This window comes from Oncorhynchus clarkii, chromosome 27 (assembly GCF_045791955.1).
Source record: "Oncorhynchus clarkii lewisi isolate Uvic-CL-2024 chromosome 27, UVic_Ocla_1.0, whole genome shotgun sequence".
NCBI classification, from domain to species: domain Eukaryota; kingdom Metazoa; phylum Chordata; class Actinopteri; order Salmoniformes; family Salmonidae; genus Oncorhynchus; species Oncorhynchus clarkii.
Window position 1 is genome coordinate 40,759,573 of NC_092173.1, and position 26,313 is coordinate 40,785,885.

At 47.8% G+C, this 26,313-nt stretch overlaps 1 protein-coding gene across 9 annotated transcripts in view; it reads right to left on the reverse strand.

Annotated features, from left to right (window-relative positions):
• Positions 1–26,313, reverse strand: part of LOC139385588 (muscleblind-like protein 1) — a 150,688-nt gene that overhangs the window by 91,795 nt on the left and 32,580 nt on the right. For all 9 annotated transcript variants that reach the window (XM_071130783.1, XM_071130782.1, XM_071130780.1 and 6 more), the window contains exon 2: positions 18,881–19,897. In XM_071130783.1, the coding sequence (XP_070986884.1) occupies positions 18,881–19,054 (174 nt within the window). In that variant the 5' untranslated portion in view covers positions 19,055–19,897. The remainder of the gene's footprint in view (positions 1–18,880; positions 19,898–26,313) is intronic.

Genomic DNA, 26,313 nt, shown 5'->3' on the forward strand with positions numbered 1-26,313 from the left:
GGGTAGAGATGAATAGACATGGGTAGAGGTGGATAGACAGGGGTAGAGGTGGATAGACATGGGTAGAGGTGGATAGACAGGGGTAGAGATGGATAGACATGGGTAGAGGTGGATAGACAGGGGTAGAGGTAGAGATGGATAGACGGTAGAGGTGGAGGTGGATAGACAGGGGTAGAGATGGATAGACAGGGGTAGAGGTAGAGATGGATAGACAGGGGTAAAGGTGGAGATGGATAGACAGGGGTAGAGATGGTTAGACAGGGGTAGAGGTAGAGATGGATAGACAGGGGTAGAGATGGATAGACAGGGGTAGAGATGGATAGACAGGGGTAGAGGTATAGATGGATAGACAGGGGTAGAGATGGATAGACAGGGGTAGATATGGATAGACAGGGGTAGATGTAGAGATGGATAGACAGGGGGAGAGGTAGAGATTGATAGAGGGGGGTAGAGGTAGAGATGGATAGACAGGGGTAAAGATGGACAGACAGGGGTAGAGATGGATAAACAGGGGTAGAGGTAGAGATGGATAGACGGGTAGAGTTGGAAATGGATAGACAGGGTGGAGGTGGATAGACAGGGGTAGAGATGGATAGACAGGGGTAGAGGTAGAGATGGATAGACAGGGTTAGAGGTAGAGATGGATAGACAGGGGTAGAGATGGATAGACAGGGGTAGAGGTAGAGATGGATAGACAGGGGTAGAGATGGATAGACAGGGGTAGATATGGATAGACAGGAGTCGAGGTAGAGATGGATAGATAGGGGTAGAGATGGATTGACATGGGTAGAGGTGGATAGACAGGGGTAGAGGTAGAGATGGATAGACGGTAGAGGTGGAAATGGATAGACAGGGTGGAGGTGGTTGATGGATAGACAGGGGTAGAGATGGATAGACAGGGGTAGAAGTAGAGATGGAGAGACAAGGGTAGGGGTAGAGATGGATAGACAGGGGTAGAGGTAGAGATGGATAGACAGGGGTAGAGGTAGAGATGGATAGACAGGGGTAGAGATGGATAGACAGAGGTAGAGATGGATAAACATGGGTAGGGATGGATAGACAGTGGTAGAGATGATAGATAGGGGTAGAGATGGATAGACAGGGGTAGAGGTAGAGATTGATAGACAGAGGTAGAGGTAGAGATGGATAGACAGAATGTAAAGGTGGTGATGGATAGACAGGGGTAGAGATGGTTAGACAGGGGTAGAGATAGAGATGGATAGACAGAGGCAGAGGTAGAGATGGATAGACATAGGTAAAGGTGGAGATGGATAGACAGGGGTAGAGATGGTTAGACAGGGGTAGAGGTAGAGATGGTTAGACAGGGGTAGAGGTAGAGATGGATAGACAGGGGTAGAGATGTATAGACAGGGGTAGATATGGATAGACAGGGGTAGAGGTAGAGATGGATAGACAGGGGTAGAGATAGAGATGGATAGACAGGGCTAGAGATGGATAGACAGGGGTAGATATGGATAGACAGGGGTAGAGGTAGAGATTGATAGACAGGGGGAGAGGTAGAGATTGATAGAGGGGGTAGAGGTAGAGATGGATAGACAGGGGTAAAGATGGATAGACAGGGGTAGAGATGGATAAACAGGGGTAGAGGTAGAGATGGATAGACGGGTAGAGTTGGAAATGGATAGACAGGGTGGAGGTGGAGGTGGATAGACAGGGGTAGAGATGGCTAGACAGGCATAGAGGTAGAGATGGATAGACAGGGGTAGAGGTAGAGATGGATAGACAGGGGTAGAGATGGATAGACAGGGGTAGAGGTAGAGATGGATAGACAGGGGTAGAGATGGATAGACAGGGGTAGATATGGATAGACAGGGGTAGATATGGATAGACAGGGGTAGAGGTAGAGATGGATAGATAGGGGTAGAGATGGATAGACAGTGGTAGAGGTGGATAGACAGGGGTAGAGGCAGAGATGGATAGACGGTAGAGGTGGAAATGGATAGACAGGGTGGAGGTGGAGGTGGATAGACAGGGGTAGAGATGGATAGACAGGGGTAGAGGTAGAGATGGATAGACAGGGGTAAAGGTGGAGATGGATAGACAGGGGTAGAGATGGATAGACAGAGGTAGAGGTAGAGATGTATAGACAGGGTGGAGGTGGAGGTGGATAGACAGGGGTAGAGATGGATAGACAGGGGTAGAGGTAAAGATGGATAGACAGGGGTAGAGATGGATAGACAGGGGTAGAGATGGATAGACAGGGGTAGAGGTAGAGATGGATAGACAGGGGTAGAGATGGATAGACAGGGGTAGATATGGATAGACAGGGGTAGAGGTAGAGATGGATAGACAGGGGGAGAGGTAGAGATTGATAGAGGGGGGTAGAGGTAGAGATGGATAGACAGGGGTAAAGATGGACAGACAGGGGTAGAGATGGATAAACAGGGGTAGAGGTAGAGATGGATAGACGGGTAGAGTTGGAAATGGATAGACATGGTGGAGGTGGAGGTGGATAGACAGGGGTAGAGGTAGAGATGGATAGACAGGGTTAGAGGTAGAGATGGATAGACAGGGGTAGAGATGGATAGACAGGGGTAGAGGTAGAGATGGATAGACAGGGGTAGAGATGGATAGACAGGGGTAGATATGGATAGACAGGGGTCGAGGTAGAGATGGATAGATAGGGGTAGAGATGGATAGACATGGGTAGAGGTAGAGATGGATAGACGGTAGAGGTGGAAATGGATAGACAGGGTGGAGGTGGTTGATGGATAGACAGGGGTAGAGATGGATAGACAGGGGTAGAGGTAGAGATGGATAGACAAGGGTAGGGTAGAGATGGATAGACAGGGGTAGAGGTAGAGATGGATAGACAGGGGTAGAGGTAGAGATGGATAGACAGGGGTAGAGATGGATAGACAGGGGTAGAGGTAGAGATTGATAGACAGAGGTAGAGGTAGAGATGGATAGACAGAATGTAAAGGTGGTGATGGATAGACAGGGGTAGAGATGGTTAGACAGGGGTAGAGATAGAGATGGATAGACAGAGGCAGAGGTAGAGATGGATAGACAGAGGTAAAGGTGGAGATGGATAGACAGGGGTAGATTTGGTTAGACAGGGGTAGAGGTAGAGATGGTTAGACAGGGGTAGAGGTAGAGATGGATAGACAGGGGTAGAGATGTATAGACAGGGGTAGATATGGATAGACAGGGGTAGAGGTAGAGATGGATAGACAGGGGTAGAGGTAGAGATGGATAGACAGGGCTAGAGATGGATAGACAGGGGTAGATATGGATAGACAGGGGTAGAGGTAGAGATGGATAGACAGGGGGAGAGGTAGAGATTGATAGAGGGGGGTAGAGGTAGAGATGGATAGACAGGGGTAAAGATGGACAGACAGGGGTAGAGATGGATAAACAGGGGTAGAGGTAGAGATGGATAGACGGGTAGAGTTGGAAATGGATAGACAGGGTGGAGGTGGAGGTGGATAGACAGGGGTAGAGATGGATAGACAGGGGTAGAGGTAGAGATGGATAGACAGGGTTAGAGGTAGAGATGGATAGACAGGGGTAGAGATGGATAGACAGGGGTAGAGGTAGAGATGGATAGACAGGGATGGAGATGGATAGACAGGGGTAGATATGGAAAGACAGGGGTCGAGGTAGAGATGGATAGATTGGGGTAGAGATGGATAGACATGGGTAGAGGTGGATAGACAGGGGAAGAGGTAGAGATGGATAGACGGTAGAGGTGGAAATGGATAGACAGGGTGGAGGTGGTTGATGGATAGACAGGGGTAGAGATGGATAGACAGGGGTAGAGGTAGAGATGGATAGACAAGGGTAGGGTAGAGATGGATAGACAGGGGTAGAGGTAGAGATGGATAGACAGGGGTAGAGGTAGAGATGGATAGACAGGGGTAGATATGGATAGACAGGGGTAGAGATGGATAAACATGGGTAGGGATGGATAGACAGTGGTTGAGATGGATAGATAGGGGTAGAGATGGATAGACAGGGGTAGAGGTAGAGATTGATAGACAGAGGTAGAGGTAGAGATGGATAGACAGAATGTAAAGGTGGTGATGGATAGACAGGGGTAGAGATGGTTAGACAGGGGTGGAGATAGAGATGGATAGACAGAGGCAGAGGTAGAGATGGATAGACAGAGGTAAAGGTGGAGATGGATAGACAGGGGTAGATTTGGTTAGACAGGGGTAGAGGTAGAGATGGTTAGACAGGGGTAGAGGTAGAGATGGATAGACAGGGGTAGAGATGTATAGACAGGGGTAGAAATGGATAGACAGGGGTAGAGGTAGAGATGGATAGACAGGGGTAGAGGTAGAGATGGATAGACAGGGCTAGAGATGGATAGACAGGGGTAGATATGGATAGACAGGGGTAGAGGTAGAGATTGATAGACAGGGGGAGAGGTAGAGATTGATAGAGGGGGTAGAGGTAGAGATGGATAGACAGGGGTAAAGATGGATAGACAGGGGTAGAGATGGATAAACAGGGGTAGAGGTAGAGATGGATAGACGGGTAGAGTTGGAAATGGATAGACAGGGTGGAGGTGGAGGTGGATAGACAGGGGTAGAGATGGCTAGACAGGCGTAGAGGTAGAGATGGATAGAAAGGGGTAGAGGTAGAGATGGATAGACAGGGGTAGAGATGGATAGACAGGGGTAGAGGTAGAGATGGATAGACAGGGGTAGAGATGGATAGACAGGGGTAGATATGGATAGACAGGGGTAGATATGGATAGACAGGGGTAGAGGTAGAGATGGATAGATAGGGGTAGAGATGGATAGACAGTGGTAGAGGTGGATAGACAGGGGTAGAGGCAGAGATGGATAGACTGTAGAGGTGGAAATGGATAGACAGGGTGGAGGTGGAGGTGGATAGACAGGGGTAGAGATGGATAGACAGGGGTAGAGGTAGAGATGGATAGACAGGGGTAAAGGTGGAGATGGATAGACAGGGGTAGAGATGGATAGACAGAGGTAGAGGTAGAGATGGATAGACAGAGGTAGAGGTAGAGATGTATAGACAGGGTGGAGGTGGAGGTGGATAGACAGGGGTAGAGATGGATAGACAGGGGTAGAGGTAGAGATGGATAGACAAAGGTAGGGGTAGAGATGGATAGACAGGGGTAGAGGTAGAGATGGATAGACAGGGATAAAGGTGGAGATGGATAGACAGGGGTGGAGATGGATAGACATGGGTAGAGATGGATAGACAGGGTTAGAGATGGATAGACAGGGGTAGAGATGGATAAACATGGGTAGAGATGGATAGACAGGGGTAGAGGTAGAGATTGATAGACAGGGGTAGTGGTAGAGATTGATAGACAGGGGTAGAGGTAGAGGTGGATAGACAGAGGTAGATGTAGAGATGGATAGACAGGGGTAGAAGTAGAGATGGATAGACAGGGGTACAGGTAGAGATGAATAGACAGGACTAGAGGTAGAGATGGATAGACAGGGGTAGAGGTAGAGGTAGAGATGGATAGACAGTGGTAGAGGTGGAGATGGATAGACAGGGGTAAAAGGTGGAGATGGATAGACAGGGGTAGAGATGGATAGACAGGGGTAGAGGTAGAGATGGATAGACAGGGGTAGAGATGGATAGACAGGGGTAGAGGTAGAGATGGATAGACAGGGGTAAAGGTTGAGATGGATAGACAGGGGTAGAGATGGATAGACAGGGGTAGAGATGGATAGACAGGGGTAGAGGTGGATAGACAGTGGTAGAGATGGATAGACAGGGGTAGAGGTAGTGGTGGATAGACAGGGGTAGAGAAGGATGGACAGGGGTAGATATGGATAGACAGGGTTAGAGGTAGAGATGGATAGATAGGGGTAGAGATGGATAGAGACAGAGGTAGAGATGGATAGACAAGGGTAGAGATGGATAGATAGGGGTAGAGATGGATAGACAGGGGTAGAGATGGATAGACAGGGGTAGAGGTAGAGATGTATAGATAGGGGTAGAGATGGATAGAGACAGAGGTAGAGATGGATAGACAGGGGTAGAGATGGATAGACAGGTTTAGAGATGGATAGACGGGGGTAGAGATGGATAGACAGGTGTAGAGGTAGAGATGGATAGACAGGGGTAGAGGTAGAGATGGATAGACAGGGGTAGCGGTAGAGATGGACAGACAGGGGTAGAGATGGATAGACAGGGGTAGAGATGGATAGACAGGGGTAGAGGTAGAAATGGATAGACAGGGGTAGAGATGGATAGACAGGGGTAGAGGTAGAGATGGATAGACAGGGGTAGAGATGGATAGACAGGGGTAGATATGGATAGACAGGGGTAGAGGTAGAGATGGATAGACAGGGGGAGAGGTAGAGATTAATAGAGGGGGGTAGAGGTAGAGATGGATATACAGGGGTAAAGATGGATAGACAGGGGTAGAGATGGATAAACAGGGGTAGAGATAGAGATGGATAGACGGGTAGAGTTGGAAATGGATAGACAGGGTGGAGTGGAGGTGGATAGACAGGGCTAGAGATGGATAGACAGGGGTAGAGGTAGAGATGGATAGACAAGGGTAGGGGTAGAGATGGATAGACAGGGGTAGAGGTAGAGATGGATAGACAGGGGTAGAGGTAGAGATGGATAGACAGGGGTAAAGGTGGAGATGGATAGACAGGGGTAGAGATGGATAGACAGGGGTAGAGATGGATAGACAGGGGTAGAGATGGATAGACAGGGGTAGAGATGGATAAACATGGGTAGAGATGGATAGACAGGGGTAGAGATGGATAGACAGGGGTAGAGGTAGAGATTGATAGACAGAGGTAGATGTAGAGATGGATAGACAGAGGTAAAGGTGGAGATGGATAGACAGGGGTAGAGATGGTTAGACATGGGTAGAGGTAGAGATGGATAGACAGAGGTAGAGGTAGAGATGGATAGACAGAGGTAAAGGTGGAGATGGATAGACAGGGGTAGAGATGGTTAGACAGGGGTAGAGGTAGAGATGGATAGACAGGGGTAGAGATGGATAGACAGGGGTAGAGGTAGAGATGGATCGACAGGGGTAGAGATGGATAGACAGGGGTAGAGATGTATAGACAGGGGTAGATATGGATAGACAGGGGTAGAGGTAGAGATGGATAGACAGGGGTAGAGGTAGAGATGGATAGACAGGGCTAGAGATGGATAGACAGGGGTAGATATGGATAGACAGGGGTAGAGGTAGAGATGGATAGACAGGGGGAGAGGTAGAGATTGATAGAGGGGGGTAGAGGTAGAGATGGATAGACAGGGGTAAAGATGGACAGACAGGGGTAGAGATGGATAAACAGGGGTAGAGGTAGAGATGGATAGACGGGTAGAGTTGGAAATGGATAGACAGGGTGGAGGTGGAGGTGGATAGACAGGGGTAGAGATGGATAGACAGGGGTAGAGGTAGAGATGGATAGACAGGGTTAGAGGTAGAGATGGATAGACAGGGGTAGAGATGGATAGACAGGGGTAGAGGTAGAGATGGATAGACAGGGGTAGAGATGGATAGACAGGGGTAGATATGGATAGACAGGGGTCGAGGTAGAGATGGATAGATAGGGGTAGAGATGGATAGACATGGGTAGAGGTGGATAGACAGGGGTAGAGGTAGAGATGGATAGACGGTAGAGGTGGAAATGGATAGACAGGGTGGAGGTGGTTGATGGATAGACAGGGGTAGAGATGGATAGACAGGGGTAGAGGTAGAGATGGATAGACAAGGGTAGGGTAGAGATGGATAGACAGGGGTAGAGGTAGAGATGGATAGACAGGGGTAGAGGTAGAGATGGATAGACAGGGGTAGAGATGGATAGACAGGGGTAGAGATGGATAAACATGGGTAGGGATGGATAGACATTGGTAGAGATGGATAGATAGGGGTAGAGATGGATAGACAGGGGTAGAGGTAGAGATTAATAGACAGAGGTAGAGGTAGAGATGGATAGACAGAATGTAAAGGTGGTGATGGATAGACAGGGGTAGAGATGGTTAGACAGGGGTAGAGATAGAGATGGATAGACAGAGGCAGAGGTAGAGATGGATAGACAGAGGTAAAGGTGGAGATGGATAGACAGGGGTAGATTTGGTTAGACAGGGGTAGAGGTAGAGATGGTTAGACAGGGGTAGAGGTAGAGATGGATAGACAGGGGTAGAGATGTATAGACAGGGGTAGATATGGATAGACAGGGGTAGAGGTAGAGATGGATAGACAGGGGTAGAGGTAGAGATGGATAGACAGGGCTAGAGATGGATAGACAGGGGTAGATATGGATAGACAGGGGTAGAGGTAGAGATTGATAGACAGGGGGAGAGGTAGAGATTGATAGAGGGGGTAGAGGTAGAGATGGATAGACAGGGGTAAAGATGGATAGACAGGGGTAGAGATGGATAAACAGGGGTAGAGGTAGAGATGGATAGACGGGTAGAGTTGGAAATGGATAGACAGGGTGGAGGTGGAGGTGGATAGACAGGGGTAGAGATGGCTAGACAGGCATAGAGGTAGAGATGGATAGACAGGGGTAGAGGTAGAGATGGATAGACAGGGGTAGAGATGGATAGACAGGGGTAGAGGTAGAGATGGATAGACAGGGGTAGAGATGGATAGACAGGGGTAGATATGGATAGACAGGGGTAGATATGGATAGACAGGGGTAGAGGTAGAGATGGATAGATAGGGGTAGAGATGGATAGACAGTGGTAGAGGTGGATAGACAGGGGTAGAGGCAGAGATGGATAGACGGTAGAGGTGGAAATGGATAGACAGGGTGGAGGTGGAGGTGGATAGACAGGGGTAGAGATGGATAGACAGGGGTAGAGGTAGAGATGGATAGACAGGGGTAAAGGTGGAGATGGATAGACAGGGGTAGAGATGGATAGACAGAGGTAGAGGTAGAGATGGATAGACAGAGGTAGAGGTAGAGATGTATAGACAGGGTGGAGGTGGAGGTGGATAGACAGGGGTAGAGATGGATAGACAGGGGTAGAGGTAGAGATGGATAGACAAGGGTAGGGGTAGAGATGGATAGACAGGGGTAGAGGTAGAGATGGATAGACAGGGATAAAGGTGGAGATGGATAGACAGGGGTGGAGATGGATAGACATGGGTAGAGATGGATAGACAGGGTTAGAGATGGATAGACAGGGGTAGAGATGGATAAACATGGGTAGAGATGGATAGACAGGGGTAGAGGTAGAGATTGATAGACAGGGGTAGAGGTAGAGATTGATAGACAGGGGTAGAGGTAGAGGTGGATAGACAGAGGTAGATGTAGAGATGGATAGACAGGGGTAGAAGTAGAGATGGATAGACAGGGGTACAGGTAGAGATGAATAGACAGGACTAGAGGTAGAGATGGATAGACAGGGGTAGAGGTAGAGGTAGAGATGGATAGACAGTGGTAGAGGTGGAGATGGATAGACAGGGGTAAAAGGTGGAGATGGATAGACAGGGGTAGAGATGGATAGACAGGGGTAGAGGTAGAGATGGATAGACAGGGGTAGAGATGGATAGACAGGGGTAGAGGTAGAGATGGATAGACAGGGGTACAGGTTGAGATGGATAGACAGGGGTAGAGATGGATAGACAGGGGTAGAGATGGATAGACAGGGGTAGAGGTGGATAGACAGTGGTAGAGATGGATAGACAGGGGTAGAGGTAGTGGTGGATAGACAGGGGTAGAGAAGGATAGACAGGGGTAGATATGGATAGACAGGGTTAGAGGTAGAGATGGATAGATAGGGGTAGAGATGGATAGAGACAGAGGTAGAGATGGATAGACAAGGGTAGAGATGGATAGATAGGGGTAGAGATGGATAGACAGGGGTAGAGATGGATAGACAGGGGTAGAGGTAGAGATGTATAGATAGGGGTAGAGATGGATAGAGACAGAGGTAGAGATGGATAGACAGGGGTAGAGATGGATAGACAGGTTTAGAGATGGATAGACGGGGGTAGAGATGGATAGACAGGTGTAGAGGTAGAGATGGATAGACAGGGGTAGAGGTAGAGATGGATAGACAGGGGTAGAGATGGATAGACAGGGGTAGAGATGGATAGACAGGGGTAGAGGTAGAAATGGATAGACAGGGGTAGAGATGGATAGACAGGGGTAGAGGTAGAGATGGATAGACAGGGGTAGAGATGGATAGACAGGGGTAGATATGGATAGACAGGGGTAGAGGTAGAGATGGATAGACAGGGGGAGAGGTAGAGATTAATAGAGGGGGGTAGAGGTAGAGATGGATATACAGGGGTAAAGATGGATAGACAGGGGTAGAAATGGATAAACAGGTGTAGAGATAGAGATGGATAGACGGGTAGAGTTGGAAATGGATAGACAGGGTGGAGTGGAGGTGGATAGACAGGGGTAGAGATGGATAGACAGGGGTAGAGGTAGAGATGGATAGACAAGGGTAGGGGTAGAGATGGATAGACAGGGGTAGAGGTAGAGATGGATAGACAGGGGTAGAGGTAGAGATGGATAGACAGGGGTAAAGGTGGAGATGGATAGACAGGGGTAGAGATGGATAGACAGGGGTAGAGATGGATAGACAGGGGTAGAGATGGATAGACAGGGGTAGAGATGGATAAACATGGGTAGAGATGGATAGACAGGGGTAGAGATGGATAGACAGGGGTAGAGGTAGAGATTGATAGACAGAGGTAGATGTAGAGATGGATAGACAGAGGTAAAGGTGGAGATGGATAGACAGGGGTAGAGATGGTTAGACAGGGGTAGAGGTAGAGATGGATAGACAGAGGTAGAGGTAGAGATGGATAGACAGAGGTAAAGGTGGAGATGGATAGACAGGGGTAGAGATGGTTAGACAGGGGTAGAGGTAGAGATGGATAGACAGGGGTAGAGATGGATAGACAGGAGTAGAGGTAGAGATGGATCGACAGGGGTAGAGATGGATAGACAGGGGTAGATATGGATAGACAGGGGTAGAGGTAGAGATGGATAGACAGGGGAAGAGGTAGAGATTGATAGATAGGGCTAGAGATGGATAGACATGGGTAGAGGTGGATAGACAGAGGTAGAGGTAGAGATGGATAGACGGGTAGAGGTGGAAATGGATAGACATGGTGGAGGTGGAGGTGGATAGACAGGGGTAGAGATGGAGATGTATAGACAGGGGTAAAGGTGGAGATGGATAGACAGGGGTAGAGATGGATAGACAGAGGTAGAGGTAGAGATGGATAGACAGAGGTAGAGGTAGAGATGTATAGACAGGGTGGAGGTGGAGGTGGATAGACAGGGGTAGAGATGGATAGACATGGGTAGAGATGGATAGACAGGGTTAGAGATGGATAGACAGAGGTAGAGATGGATAAACATGGGTAGAGATGGATAGACAGGGGTAGAGGTAGAGATTGATAGACAGGGGTAGAGGTAGAGATTGATAGACAGGGGTAGAGGTAGAGGTGGATAGACAGAGGTAGATGTAGAGATGGATAGACAGGGGTAGAAGTAGAGATGGACAGACAGGGGTAGAGGTAGAGATGGATAGACAGGGGTAGAGGTAGAGATGGATAGACAGGGGTAGAGGTAGAGGTAGAGATGGATAGACAAGGGTAGGGGTAGAGATGGATAGACAGGGGTAGAGATGGATAGACATGGGTAGACAGGGATAAAGGTGGAGATGGATAGACAGGGGTAGAGATGGATAGACATGGGTAGAGATGGATAGACAGGGTTAGAGATGGATAGACAGGGGTAGAGATGGATAAACATGGGTAGAGATGGATAGACAGGGGTAGAGGTAGAGATTGATAGACAGGGGTAAGGGTAGAGATTGATAGACAGGGGTAGAGGTAGAGGTGGATAGACAGAGGTAGATTTAGAGATGGATAGACAGGGGTAGAAGTAGAGATGGACAGACAGGGGTAGAGGTAGACATGGATAGACAGGGGTAGAGGTAGAGATGGATAGACAGGGGTAGAGGTAGAGGTAGAGATGGATAGACAGTGGTAGAGGTGGAGATGGATAGACAGGGGTAAAAGGTGGAGATGGATAGACAGGGGTAGAGATGGATAGACAGGGGTAGAGGTAGAGATGGATAGACAGGGGTAGAGATGGATAGACAGGGGTAGAGGTAGAGATGGATAGACATGGGTACAGGTTGAGATGGATAGACAGGGGTAGAGATGGATAGACAGGGGTAGAGATGGATAGACAGGGGTAGAGGTGGATAGACAGGGGTAGAGGTAGAGATGGATAGATAGGGGTAGAGATGGATAGAGACAGAGGTAGAGATGGATAGACAAGGGTAGAGATGGATAGATAGGGGTAGAGATGGATAGACAGGGGTAGAGATGGATAGACAGGGGTAGAGGTAGAGATGGATAGATAGGTGTAGAGATGGATAGAGACAGAGGTAGAGATGGATAGACAGGGGTAGAGATGGATAGACAGGGTTAGAGATGGATAGACAGGGTTAGAGATGGATAGACAGGTGTAGAGGTAGAGATGGATAGACAGGGGTAGAGGTAGAGATGGATAGACAGGGGTAGCGGTAGAGATGGACAGACAGGGGTAGAGGCAGAGGTGGATAGACAGGGGTAGAGGTAGAGATGGATAGACAGGGGTAGAGGTAGAGATGGATAGACAGTGGTACCCTCCTCAGCCTTCATCTCTCCCAGCCCTGTTTGTACCCTCCTCAGCCTTCATCTCTCTCAGCCCGTCTGTACCCTCCTCATCCTTCATCTCTCTCAGCCCGTCTGTACCCTCCTCAGCCTTCATCTCTCTCAGCCCGTCTGTACCCTCCTCAGCCTTCATCTCTCTCAGCCCGTCTGTACCCTCCTCAGCCTTCACCTCTCTCAGCCCCGTCTGTACCCTCCTCAGCCTTCACCTCTCTCAGCCTGTCTGTACCCTCCTCAGCCTTCACCTCTCTCAGCCCCGTCTGTACCCTCCTCAGCCTTCACCTCTCTCAGCCCCGTCTGTACCCTCCTCAGCCTTCCTCTCTCTCAGCCCATCTGTACCCTCCTCAGCCTTCACCTCTCTCATCCCCGTCGGTACCCTCTTCAACCTTCCTCTCTCTCAACCCGTCTGTACCCTCCTCAGCCTTCTTCTCTCTCAGCCCGTCTGTACCCTCCTCAGCCTTCATCTCTCTCAGCCCGTCTGTACCCTCCTCAGCCTTCATCTCTCTCAGCCCGTCTGTACCCTCCTTAGCCTTCATCTCTCTCAGCCCGTCTGTACACTCCTCAGCCTTGCATCCAAAGCTAAGTGAAGCAGCATATTGTAAACAGGAAATAGATCTTACTACACATGTTTCACTATTGTAACTCCACCACCTCTCTCTCTGTCCCTCTTACTTCTGAATTAATCCAAGGAAACATATAATTGTGTCAAAAGGACATGAGATGGGTGCATACAACAGACTTGGCTTTGGGAGAAGAAGGCAGAGGTCTGGATGTGTATGTATGAATGTATGTATGTACGTGAGTGTGTATGTTTATGTGTGCGTGTGTGTATGTGCATTTATGTGTACGTGCATGTGTGTGTATGTTGGTTTGTACACTTACTGGAAATGCATAGCTCTGACCCTGCTTGGCTTTGGCACACACACACACACACACACACACACACACAGACATAGACACACACACACACACACACACCGTCTCATTCTAACCTTTCCTAACACCAGACTGCTTTGGCCTTGGCCTCGATCTGACATCTAGACTACTCTGCTACAACTATTTCCCTGGATAACACACTGGCCAGCCAATCTGATAGGAAACAGAACAGAGAACAGAGAACAGAGCCCGGTCTTGTGTGTATGTGTGTGTGTCTGTGTGTCTGTGTGTGTCATTATTAAGAGGGGCTTCCAGGTACCGTGAAGCCCAGCTTGGAGTCATCCCCAGCTGACCCAGTCTCTCACGGTCCCCTGGAAAATGATTTATGAGCATGTCTTTATGTGTGTGACAGTGTTCTTACTTCTACCCCCACCTTTTTTGAAAATTCTGTTAAAAATCGCGCAACTTTTCAGCGTCCTGCTACTCATGCCAGGAATATAGTATATGCATATGATTAGTATGTGTGGATAGAAAACACTCTGAAGTTTATAAAACTGGTTAAATCACGGCTGTGACTATAACAGATCGTGTGTTTCATTGAAAAACGCAAGAAAAACTGCTCTCTGAAAGCAAAAAATAATTTCCATAAGTCACTTCCACCAGTTGTTAAAAGAGAACAGAATTTAATGGGAATCTGCCTGCACCTCATACAAATTCCGCACGATGGCGCCATTGTACTAATTTTCAATTGAATTAATTGTTGGAAAATACATCTGTCTGAACTCCAGTTTCCCAGTCTTCACCCGGATGCAGTTTAAGGAGAGATCAGATGGCATTGTTTTTGAAGTGAGGACCTATTGAAGAGACATCGCCCTGTAATCATTTTGATAGATTATAAACGTTTACTAATACCTAAAGTTGGATTACAAAAGGATTTCGAAGTGTTTTGTGAAAGTTTATCGTCGACTTTTTTAATTTAAAAAAATTACGCAGCGTTTAAAAACGTTGATTTTTTCTGAATGACACAGCTTCCATACAAAGCTATTTTGGGTATATATGGACCGATTTAAACGAAAAAAAGACCCAATAGTGATGTTTATGGGGCATATAGGAGTGCCAAGAAAGAAGCTCGTCTAAGGTAATGAATGTTTTATATTTTATTTCTGCGTTTTGGGTAGCGCCGGCTATCGCAAAATCTGTTGTTTACGTGTCGAGCTGGCATTTTGGGGGGTGCATGCTATCAGATAATAGCTTCTGATGCTTTCGCCGAAAAGCATTTTAAAAATCTGACTTGCTGGCTAGGTTCACAACGAGTGTAGCTTTAATTCAATACCCTGCTTGTGAATTTTGATCAAGGTTTGAGTTTAAACGAGTACATTTAGCATTTAGCGTAGCGCATTTGCATTTCCAGGTGCCTACTTGAGACATATGCGTCTCAAGTAGAATCAAGAAGTTTTAATCTTTGAATGTATGACTTTATGAGTGTGTATGTACATCACTAGTATTCACAGTATGATTTTCTGAGTGTCTGTATACCTTTACAGTATTGTTGTGTCTCTGAATATCCCTTGTTCTCCCACTGTCCTACATAAAACGTCTATTGACTCAAAGGTGTGTCAATCGAAGAAACATAATGAAATCATCCCCATCAAAAACCGTCAGCTACAGCTAGAGATGTCTAAACCACACCCCTTCAGGTCCCGCCCCTGTGTCTAAACCACACCCCTTCAGGTCCCGCCCCTGTGTCCACACCATACCCCTTCAGGTCCCGCCCCTGTGTCCACACCACACCCCTTCAGGTCCCGCCCCTGTGTCCACACCATACCCCTTCAGGTCCCACTCCTGTGTCTACACCACACCCCTTCAGGTCCCGCCCCTGTGTCCACACCACACCCCTTCAGGTCCCGCCCCTGTGTCTAAACCACACCCCTTCAGGTCCCGCCCCTGTGTCCACACCACACCCCTTCAGGTCCCGCCCCTGTGTCCACACCATACCCCTTCAGGTCCCACTCCTGTGTCTACACCACACCCCTTCAGGTCCCGCCCCTGTGTCCACACCACACCCCTTCAGGTGCCGCCCCTGTGTCTACACCACACCCCTTCAGGTCCCGCCCCTGTGTCTACACCACACCCCTTCAGGTGCCGCCCCTGTGTCCACACCACACCCCTTCAGGTCCCACCCCTGTGTCTAAACCACACCCCTTCAGGTGCCTCCCCTGTGTCTACACCACACCCCTTCAGGTCCCACTCCTGTGTCTACACCACACCACTTCAGGTGCCTCCCCTGTGTATACACCACACCCCTTCAGGTCCCACCCCTGTGTATACACCACACCACTTCAGGTCCCGCCCCTGTGTCCACACCACACCCCTTCAGGTGCCTCCCCTGTGTCTACACCACACCCCTTCAGGTCCCGCCCCTGTGTCTACACCACACCCCTTCAGGTCCCGCCCCTGTGTCTACACCACACCCCTTCAGGTCCCACTCCTGTGTCTACACCACACCCCTTCAGGTCCCGCCCCTGTGTCCACACCACACCCCTTCAGGTCCCACCCCTGTGTCTACACCACACCCCTTCAGGTCCCGCCCCTGTGTCCACACCACACCCCTTCAGGTCCCGCCCCTGTGTCTACACCACACCCCTTCAGGTCCCACCCCTGTGTCTAAACCACACCCCTTCAGGTCCCGCCCCTGTGTCTAAACCACACCCCTTCAGGTCCCGCCCCTGTGTCTACACCACACCCCTTCAGGTCCCACCCCTGTGTTTAAACCACACCCCTTCAGGTCCCACCCCTGTGTCTACACCACACCCCTTCAGGTCCCACCCCTGTGTCTAAACCACACCCCTTCAGGTCTCACCCCTGTCTCTAAACCACACCCCTTCAGGTCCCACCCCTGTCTCTAAACCACACCCCTTCAGGTCCCACCCCTGTCTCTAAACCACACCCCTTCAGGTCTCACCCCTGTCTCTAAACCACACCCCTTCAAGTCCCACCCCTGTGTCTAAACCACACCCCTTCAGGTCTCACCCCTGTCTCTAAACCACACCCCTTCAGGTCCCACCCCTGTGTCTAAACCACACCCCTTCAGGTCCCACCCCTGTCTCTAAACCACACCCCTTCAGGTCCCACCCCTGTCTCTAAACCACACCCCTTCAGGTCTCACCCCTGTCTCTAAACCACACCCCTTCAAGTCCCACCCCTGTGTCTAAACCACACCCCTTCAGGTATAAACAGGGAAGAGATGGACATGCTGTTGGTACTTGCTGTTCCACCTGCAAGCTTCCTTTTTTGTGCTTTTTTTTTTTGATTCGCAATTATATTTATGTCTTTGTCCAGTTTTGAAGAGCGTCTGGTTGAACTGGAGAGACCTCTACAGCCCTTTGGTTGTATTCGCAAAAGACAGCTGGAGGGAGATATCAGGAAATTTGAACACCAATGCTGATATCAAACAAACATGGAGAAAGATTCAGGACCGGTATGTTCGCAATCTGAAAAAGGTGAAGGAGTCGAGGATTATGGCTTCTGGGATTCCTCTACTTACCACAAACACAAAGTCTAAATTGGCTTTATAGTAAAAATGTATGAAAACAAAAAATATAATTTACAGTTCAGGTTAGGCATGAGGTTATCAGTGTGTTTAAGGTTTGGATTAAGGGATACCTCACATCACAGACTGTCATCAGGACCATTGAGAAAAATCCCTTGCAGTTGTAGTAATCGCTGTCCGAGTTTGCCGAAGCTCGGATTTTAATATGTTTTCTGTCGACAGTTCCTGCAGATAAATTCTAATTATTCGAATTACAAAGCAGCTGGAATGCAAGTCGTGAAACCTAGCAACCAACATCTGACAGAATTGAACGTTTATTTCCTGTAAAATACTGCACACAGGTTGGACAACAGACGTGTTTTCTCCTTTGTAGCCTCTTGTAGTGTTCAGCCGGGACGAACTCACCATTCTCTAAGTAAAACTCTACAGCAATCGTAGTTTATAGAGACATGTTTGCTTCTTCTTCTGTGGTTAAAAGTAGATCCATAAAGCATAGAACAGCAGACGAGCCAGACAGTTTTAGCTAGAATTTGGAAAACAAAAAAGATATCCACCGTTTCCGAATGTGGAAATATCGTCGCTAGCTAAGAGCCAAAATGAGTGCCTCGGCCCCTCTTGCTTGGTAAGCTACTCTTGCGCCCCCTAGTGGATATACACTACACACGGCATACTTCCTCTCTGGGTGGAACGCAACGACGATGTGGACAAAATGGCGCGCTGCCCCAAGATACCTGACTCTGCCCTTCCACATGCATGCAGGTCAAGTGAAGGCTGTAGCCACCTTTACTCTGTCTGTCTGTCTGTCTGTCTGTCTGTCTGTCTGTCTGGCTGGCTGTCTGTCTGTCTGGCTGTCTCTCTCTGTCTCTCTCTCGCTTTAACTTTCTCTTACTCTCTCTTAGTCTCTCTCTTTCTCTCAGTTTAGTGGGAGTGTGTGTCTGTGCCAGATCAGAAATAGACAGTGAATTACAGAGAGCCCTGTGGGCTGAATGAGACCCCACTATGAGTGTGTGACCCCAAAATAACACATTGTATGCTACCCATTACCACTGCACACACACACACACACACACACACACACACACACACACACACACACACACACACACACACACACACACACACACACACACACACACACACACACACACACACACACACACACACACACACGTAACTATGTCTACCCTGTATTCTGTAGACCAGCCAAGTCTATATGAACCTCTATACTGATATCTCTCCTTACAGACCAGCCAAGTCTATATGAACCTCTATAGTGATATCTCTCCTTACAGACCAGCCAAGTCTATATGAGCCTCTATAGTGATATCTCCCCTTACAGACCAGCAAGTCTATATGAACCTCTATAGTGATATCTCTCCTTACAGACCAGCCAAGTCTATATGAACCTCTATAGTGATATCACTCCTTACAGACCAGCCAAGTCTATATGAACCTCTATAGTGATATCACTCCTTACAGACCAGCCAAGTCTATATGAACCTCTATAGTGATATCGCTCCTTACAGACCAGCCAAGTCTATATGAACCTCTATAGTGATATCGCTCCTTACAGACAGCTTCCTCTTGCAGAAGCTCCAAACCTCCTGACACATATTGCTTTTCCTTCATCCTGATCTCTCTATCCACATCACATGCACCTTCCTCTTCATTTGTGTCCTGCCTCAAGAACAAGCTGATAGCGATTGAAACATTCAGGTAATACGTTGCATGATAGGCATGTTCAACCACCAGAGAGAGCGTGGACTCCAAAGACAATTCACCCTAAAGCCAGAGTGGGACCTTCAGAGATCCATAATCAGGTGAGGACTCACCTTGAGGGAGTCAAAGCAGGCGATGACTCGTCCATTCTCCACCTGACAGCTCTTGGCAGGGTGGGCAAACTTACACTCGCTGTCCGGTCGCGAGCACGTCCCTCTTTGGAACTCACGACACACCTCCAGAGTCAGCCATTTTGTGTCCCGAATAGGTGTCAGGTTTACCGCCATTTTGAACCAGGCAGAAGTAGCCGATTTAGAGCAACGGATATCCAGGCAGAAGTAGCCGATTAAGAGCAACGGATATCCAGGCAGAATGTGATGTCTCAGAATGTGTGATGAAAGTTTGTTTCTAATGTCACTGAGAGAAATCAAAATGGAACAAGTCAATCAGAAGGTGTTTTATATCCGAGGCCTGTTTTTAGATGTGAGCCAGGGCCTCTGCTAGGATCTATTGCCCATCCTAAGAATCTGTTACTGGGGTTGATGAGATTCCTCCAGGGCCTGACACTGGGCTGGTGGCACTGACGAAAGCTTGCTTTGTACAGGCGGTTCCAACTTCTGTACTCCTCTCTCTCTCTCACTTTCCTCAGCTGAACTGTCAGGCGAGATGGATGGCGAAACACATTATTGATCGGGTTGGCCCATGTTGTGCCGAGGGAGCAGGTAGCAGGGGGCGGAGTGGAGGGAGGGACAGCGGGAGGACAGCCCCCTCTCACCCACACAGAAGGAAGAAAATCCTGTGTGTTGTCACAGTCAGGCTACAAGGGAGCCGAGACAGTTCCAGAGAGGTGGTAGACGTGGCAGGAAAGGATTATGGGTAGGATGGGGGCACCACCAGGGACCAGGGATCAGAAGGTTCAGCTGGCAGGGAAAGATTATGGGTAGGATTGGGGCACCACCAGGGACCAGGGATCAGAAGGTTCAGCTGGCAGGGAAGGATTATGGGTAGGATGGGGGCACCACCAGGGACCAGGGATCAGAAGGTTCAGCTGGCAGGGTTGGCAGTCCTTGGGCTCCTGGTGTGGTCTAGAAGGTCCACACAGCTACAGGCTTCAGGCAAGGCACTTCTGTCTATGGAGAGGAGAGGAGAGGAGAGGAGAGGAGAGGAGAGGAGAGGAGAGGAGAGGAGAGGAGAGGAGAGGAGAGGAGAGGAGAGGAGAGGAGAGGCAGTCAGCATTTAACAGAGACAAATGGAAACAAACACACTAATACATACTGATACATATTAATGCAAACACACACACACACACACACACACACACACACACAAACTCACCAGAGGCCCTAACACCAACTGCCAGTCTCTCGACTGGAAAGTCAAATATAAGCCAATATCGCTTACAATGAAGCACCACGCAACAAATGTTTTTAAATTAAGAAGGGGGGTGGGAGAGAGAGAAATAGACAGAGAGGTAAGAGAGAGAAGAGATGGAGTCTGTGTGAAAATCAAAATGTTGCCCCTCCCTCACTCATTGAAACAGACTTTGACCTGGGTGAGAACCAATCAGACTGGGCGATTGTTGCAGCAACATTCTGGGCTGAGAGCCAAGAGAGCCAAGAGGGATGAGACAGGGAGGGTCTGGACCAGTTCACAGAGAGATAGAGAGAGAGAGAGAGAGAGAGAGAGAGAGAGAGAGAGAGAGAGAGAGAGAGAGAGAGAGAGAGAGAGAGAGAGAAAGAGAGAGAGAGAGTGAGAAGGGAAGTGTGTGTGTGTGTGTGTGTGTGTGTGTGTGTGTGTGTGTGTGTGTGTGTGTGTGTGTGTGTGTGTGTGTGTGTGTGTGGTGTGTGTGTGTGTGTTTTGGGGTAAAAAGATAAAGAGGAAAATGAAATAAAGATAATTATTTTACCTTTATATAACTAGTCAAGTCAGTTAAAAACAAGTTATTGTTTACAATGACGGCCTACAGGGGAACAGTGGGTTAACTGCCTTGTTCAGGTGCAGAACAACAGATTTTCTCCTAGTCAGCTCGGGGATTCGATCTTGCAACCTTTCGGTTACTAATCCAACTGTCATGCCCTGGCCTTTAGAGAGCCTTTTAATCTCTCTATTTGGTTAGATCAGCATGTGATTCCCGTGGCAATCTACGTTTTCTGTTTCTATGTTGGTGTGTTTGATTCCCAATCGGAGGCAGCTGTCTATCGTTGTCTCTGATTGGGAGTCAGATATCAGATCTTGTCTTTGTTTGTTGCACGACTAGCTTTACGTTCGGTTTGGTTTCATCGTTTTTTTGCCGGTGTTACATTTTAAAATACCACGCTGCACCTTGGTCCAGTCATTTATCATCCCATGACGAGCGTAACAGAAGATCCCACCACCAACGGAACCAAGCAGCGTGCCCCGGAGTGGAGGACATCATGGACATGGGAGGAGGTAATGGCAGGGCATGAGAGATGAGAGCCTGCCGTGGAAACAGGCGGAAGCAGCGATGGAGGAACGGTGACGATGGAAGCCTGCTTCACACGCCAGGCTTCCAGTGCATCTCTCCAGTCTGGTGAGACCTGTTCCGGTTCCACGTACCAGGCCTCCAGTGTGTCTCCCCAGACTGGTAAGCCCTGTGGCAGCTCCACGCACCAGGCTTCCAGTACATCTCCTCAGCCCGGTGAGACCTGTTCCGGCTCCACGTACGAAGCCTCTAGTGATAATACATGGCCCGGAGCCTCCAGTGATAATCCATGGCACGAAGCCTCCAGTGATAATCTATATCCAGAAGCCTGTAGTGATGATCCATGTCCCAGAGCCTGTAGTGATGATCCATGTCCCGGAGCCTGTAGTGATGATATATGGCCAGGAGCCTGTAGTGATGATCCATGTCCCGGAGCCTGTAGTGATGATGCATGGCCAAGAGCCTGTAGTGATGATCCATGTCCCGGAGCCTGTAGTGATGATACATGGCCCGGAGCCTGTAGTGATGATCCATGGCCCGGAGCCTGTAGTGATGATACATGGCCCGGAGCCTGTAGTGATGATCCATGGCCCGGAGCCTGTAGTGATGATCCATGGCCCGGAGCCTGTAGACAGTCCGGAGTCTCCAGGGACGATCCACGGTCCGGTTCCACGGAAGCGGAGTGATCAGCGTGCGGAGTGGGGGCTACATCCCGAACTGGAGCTGCCACCGAGGATAGATGCCCACCCGGACCCTCCCCTATAGGGTCAGGTTTTGCAGCCGGAGTCCGCACATTTGGGGGGGGGGGGGTACTGTCACGCCCTGAACTTAGACAGCTTTTTTATTTCTCTATTTGGTTTGGTCAGGGTGTGATTAGGGTGGGTTTTCTGTTTTCTGTTTCTATGTTGGTGTGTTTCAGAGGATGGAATTCATTGTTTTTTTGCCGGTGTTACATTTTAAAATAAAGAGAGAATGTACGCCTACCACGCTGCACCTTGGTCCAGTCATTTATCATCCCACGACGAGCGTAACACCAACACTCTAACCACTAGGCTTCCTGCTGCCCCATGTAGCCTAGTGGATAAAGAGGGAAAGAGGTAAAGGGGTAAAGGAGATAGAGGTAAAGACACAAAGATGATACAGTTGGAAAGAGATATGAAGAATTAAGAGGATAAAGAGATAGAGGGAAAGAGATACAGAGATAAAGGGGTTAAGAGATAAAGAGGTAAGTAGATAAATAAGTAAAGAGAAAGAGGATGAAGAGGTAAAGAGGTAAAGACAGAGAGTAAAGAGGTGTCATGACATGGCCCTCTTTGAATGTAGCAAGCACCAACTCTCTCTCTCTCACTCTCTCAACTTTCTCTCTCTCTCTCTCTCTCTTCTACCTACACCCAGGCTCTGTTATCTCAGGTCGTAAATTCTTGGAGGAGAATCTCTCCCTCATGCAGTATAGAGAGAGAAAAGTTCACAGTAGAACAAAGGAACTTCTTCTACCTTACAGAACTTGAGAACTGAACAATATCCATGTTTTGGAGAATGTGTAACCGGTCGGTGGAGAATCCAGTTACGACCGGTCCATTTTGTTTAAAGTTTGTGACCTCATTGAGAGACAATACAGCCACATTACCATGACTCTGTTTATACAAGAGTCTCAGTCATTTGCATCTAATTATTGTATAAAATGAATGAGTAAATATTTTTGTGATGTGATTTTAAACTGTTTAATGAAAGAGAATCCAATTCCCTTTAAAGTTCAACTAAGTCATTGGCCCGCCCCATGAGCACAGACATTGATCTGGCATCATGGGACAGCCTTTCTACTGTTACGAATATAACCTCCAGCTGGAGGAATTCCCTTCAGACCAGCGCACCTCGATAACCGAGAGGGCTAAGGTTTGAATAGAGACCAAGTGCACCTCGAGAACCGAGAGGGCTAAGGTTTGAGTAGAGACCAAGTGCACCTCGAGAACCGAGAGGGCTAAGGTTTGAGTAGAGACCAAGCGCACCTCGATAACCGAGAGGGCTAAGGTTTGAATAGAGACCAAGCGCACCTCGATAATCGAGAGGGCTAAGGTTTAAATAGAGACCAAGCGCACCTCCAGAACCGAGAGGGCTAATGTTTGAATAGAGACCAAGCGCACCTCAAGGACCGAGAGGGCTAAGATTCGAATAGAGACCAAGCACACCCCGAGAACCGAGAGGGCTAAGGTTTGAATAGAGACCAAGCGCACCTGGTGAACCGAGACGGCTATGGTTTGAATAGAGACCAAGCGCACCTCGAGAACCGAGAGGGCTAAGGTTTGAAAAGAGACCAAGCGCACCTCGAGAACCGAGAGGGTTAAGGTTTGAAAAGAGACCAAGCCCACCTCGAGAACCGAGAGGGTTAAGGTTTGAAAAGAGACCAAGCGCACCTCGAGAACCGAGAGGGCTAAGGTTTGAGTAGAGACCATGCATTCCTCGGTTTCTGAATTCTTAACCATACCACGTGGTTAATCTCTGAGACTATCGATACCGACAGAATAAGAGCAAATCTTCGATAATAAATACTAGTCTGCAGCTAGGAATTATGTTTCCATTGAATGCGAAGACCGACAACCGTCGAAACATCTATCTATAAGAACATTTCTGAATGTTACTCTGAGGTATCCACCCTAACCAAAGACTCCAGGGACGCAGAGAGAATCTCAGATTAACTTTCCAACAGAAAAGGACGATTCCAGCAGAGATCATGACGACACACTGAGCGTAAATATATATATATATATATTGATGGCAATTATTCCTGAATGAGCGTTCAGGTGCAAAGGATTAGCATTACAAATATTATAAATATCAACTGTGTAGTGTGTTTTGTCTTTCACGCCCTTCTCAGTCTCTTTGTCTACCAAGCCGTCATATCGGTTTAGCCCACTAGGGCACATCCCCTATCATTTCCTTGTAACCATATCTACTCTGTTTGTTTGTATGTGCATTTCGGTGATTATTTAGTTAGTTAATAAATAAATGATTGAGACAATTGATGTATGGATGATTAATAGTGAAGACTGGGTTTGTGCAGATAAACAACAATTTACGACGTTTGGAATGACTGAAATGAGGTAAAGAATAATTCATTCATTAGAAGACTAATTGATCAGATATTATAATATCTGAAAAGTTACATTAGGAAAATTATAACTTTGTAATCTGAAGATTTTCCTTGGTGCCCGGACTTCCAGGTTATTTGCATTTACATGATTAGTTTAATCAAGTAAAAATAATTACAGAGAATTGATTTGATAAAATAACAGTCTTCACTTTAATGATTCCAGAGACTCGACAGATGTAAAGAACAATAGAGGTAAAGGCACAGAGGATGAATATTTAAAGAGGATAAAGACAACTCCATTAAATAAGGAACAGTCAGATTGGCCCTCTCTCCTCTACACTGCTGAATTCAAGCATAATTTGCTTCCATCTCTTTACCCTCTTCCTCTTCTACAGTACTGAGAGGCCTAGTCCTGACCTGACTCAAATGGCCAAGAAAATAGTAAAACAGTTGGCCCCTCCCAGTTCAGTTTACCCCTCCCGGTTTGGTTGGCTCCTCCCAGTTCAACTGGCCCCTCCCCGTTTGGTTGTTCCCTCCCAGTTTGGTTGGCCGCTAGTGTGCTCGTATACACCCTTAAAATACATTTGCTTGAGTAAACAAGAAACATGCAGTAGTAGTACTGCTTGTCCATTTTGAGACATCGTAGCCAGTATACACTTCCTCAAAACAGAAGTAATCTAAGATAAGAAATCTGTCGTTCGTTTTGACATTTTGCAGAGATCTTAGTCACGCAATTTTACATGTAACTAAGATGTTTGGGGCAGTATTTCTCAAGTGGAAAAATGTGAATGAAAATGAATCGTCTCCAGTTGAATGACAACATAGACTTTATTAAAGAATCCCTGCTGTTGACCAATCACCGACAAAGGGGTGCTTCGGCCTCTAGGAAAAATGTTGTGTGCCTAAACAGCAGAGAAAACCTAGCCCAAAATGAGCAAAAACGTCACAAAATGTCCTCATAATAATATGTACCAACTGTTTCGGCTGGGAAGCATGCGAACGCCTTGAGACCAATTGGAAAGTTGGCAGGAGATCTCTGTGAAGACCCAATAAACTATCACTATATCATCCTCCCTCCCCCCTATCAGACCAAGGAGGGGTGAGAGACAACCCACTCCATCTCTGCCTAGCTCCCTCCTTCCTTACGTCTCTCATCACATGCCCAGGCCTGTGTGTTCCCGGTGGTGATTCAGTCATGAACATATACACACACACACACACACACACACACACACACACACACACACACACACACACACACACACAGAGCTAAGAAATGCCAATAAACGTGTGGGAACCAGGAGCACTTATAGTAGCTGGATACAGCTCTAGGGAGAGGGAGAACACACAGCTATATAGAACACACAGCCCTATAGAACACACAGTTATATAGAACACACAGCTATATAGAACACACAGCTATATAGAACACACATCTCTATAGAACACACAGCTATATAGAACACACAGCTCTATAAAACACACAGCTATATAGAACACACAGCACTATAGAACACACAGCTATATAGAACACACAGCTATATAGAACACACAGCTATAGAACACACAGCTATAGAACACACAGCTATATAGAACACACAGCTATATAGAACACACAGCTATATAGAACACACAGCTCTATAGAACACACAGCTATATAGAACACACAGCTCTAGAACACACAGCTATATAGAACACACAGCTCTATAGAACACACAGCTATAGAACACACAGCTATATAGAACACACAGCTCTATAGAACACACAGCTCTATAGAACACACAACTATATAGAACACACAGCTCTATAGAACACACAGCTATAGAACACACAGCTATATAGAACACACAGCTATAGAACACACAGCTATATAGAACACACAGCTATATAGAACACACAGCTCTAGAGAACACACAGCTATAGAACACACAGCTATATAGAACACACAGCTCTATAGAACACACAGCTATAGAACACACAGCTATATAGAACACACAGCTCTAGAGAACACACAG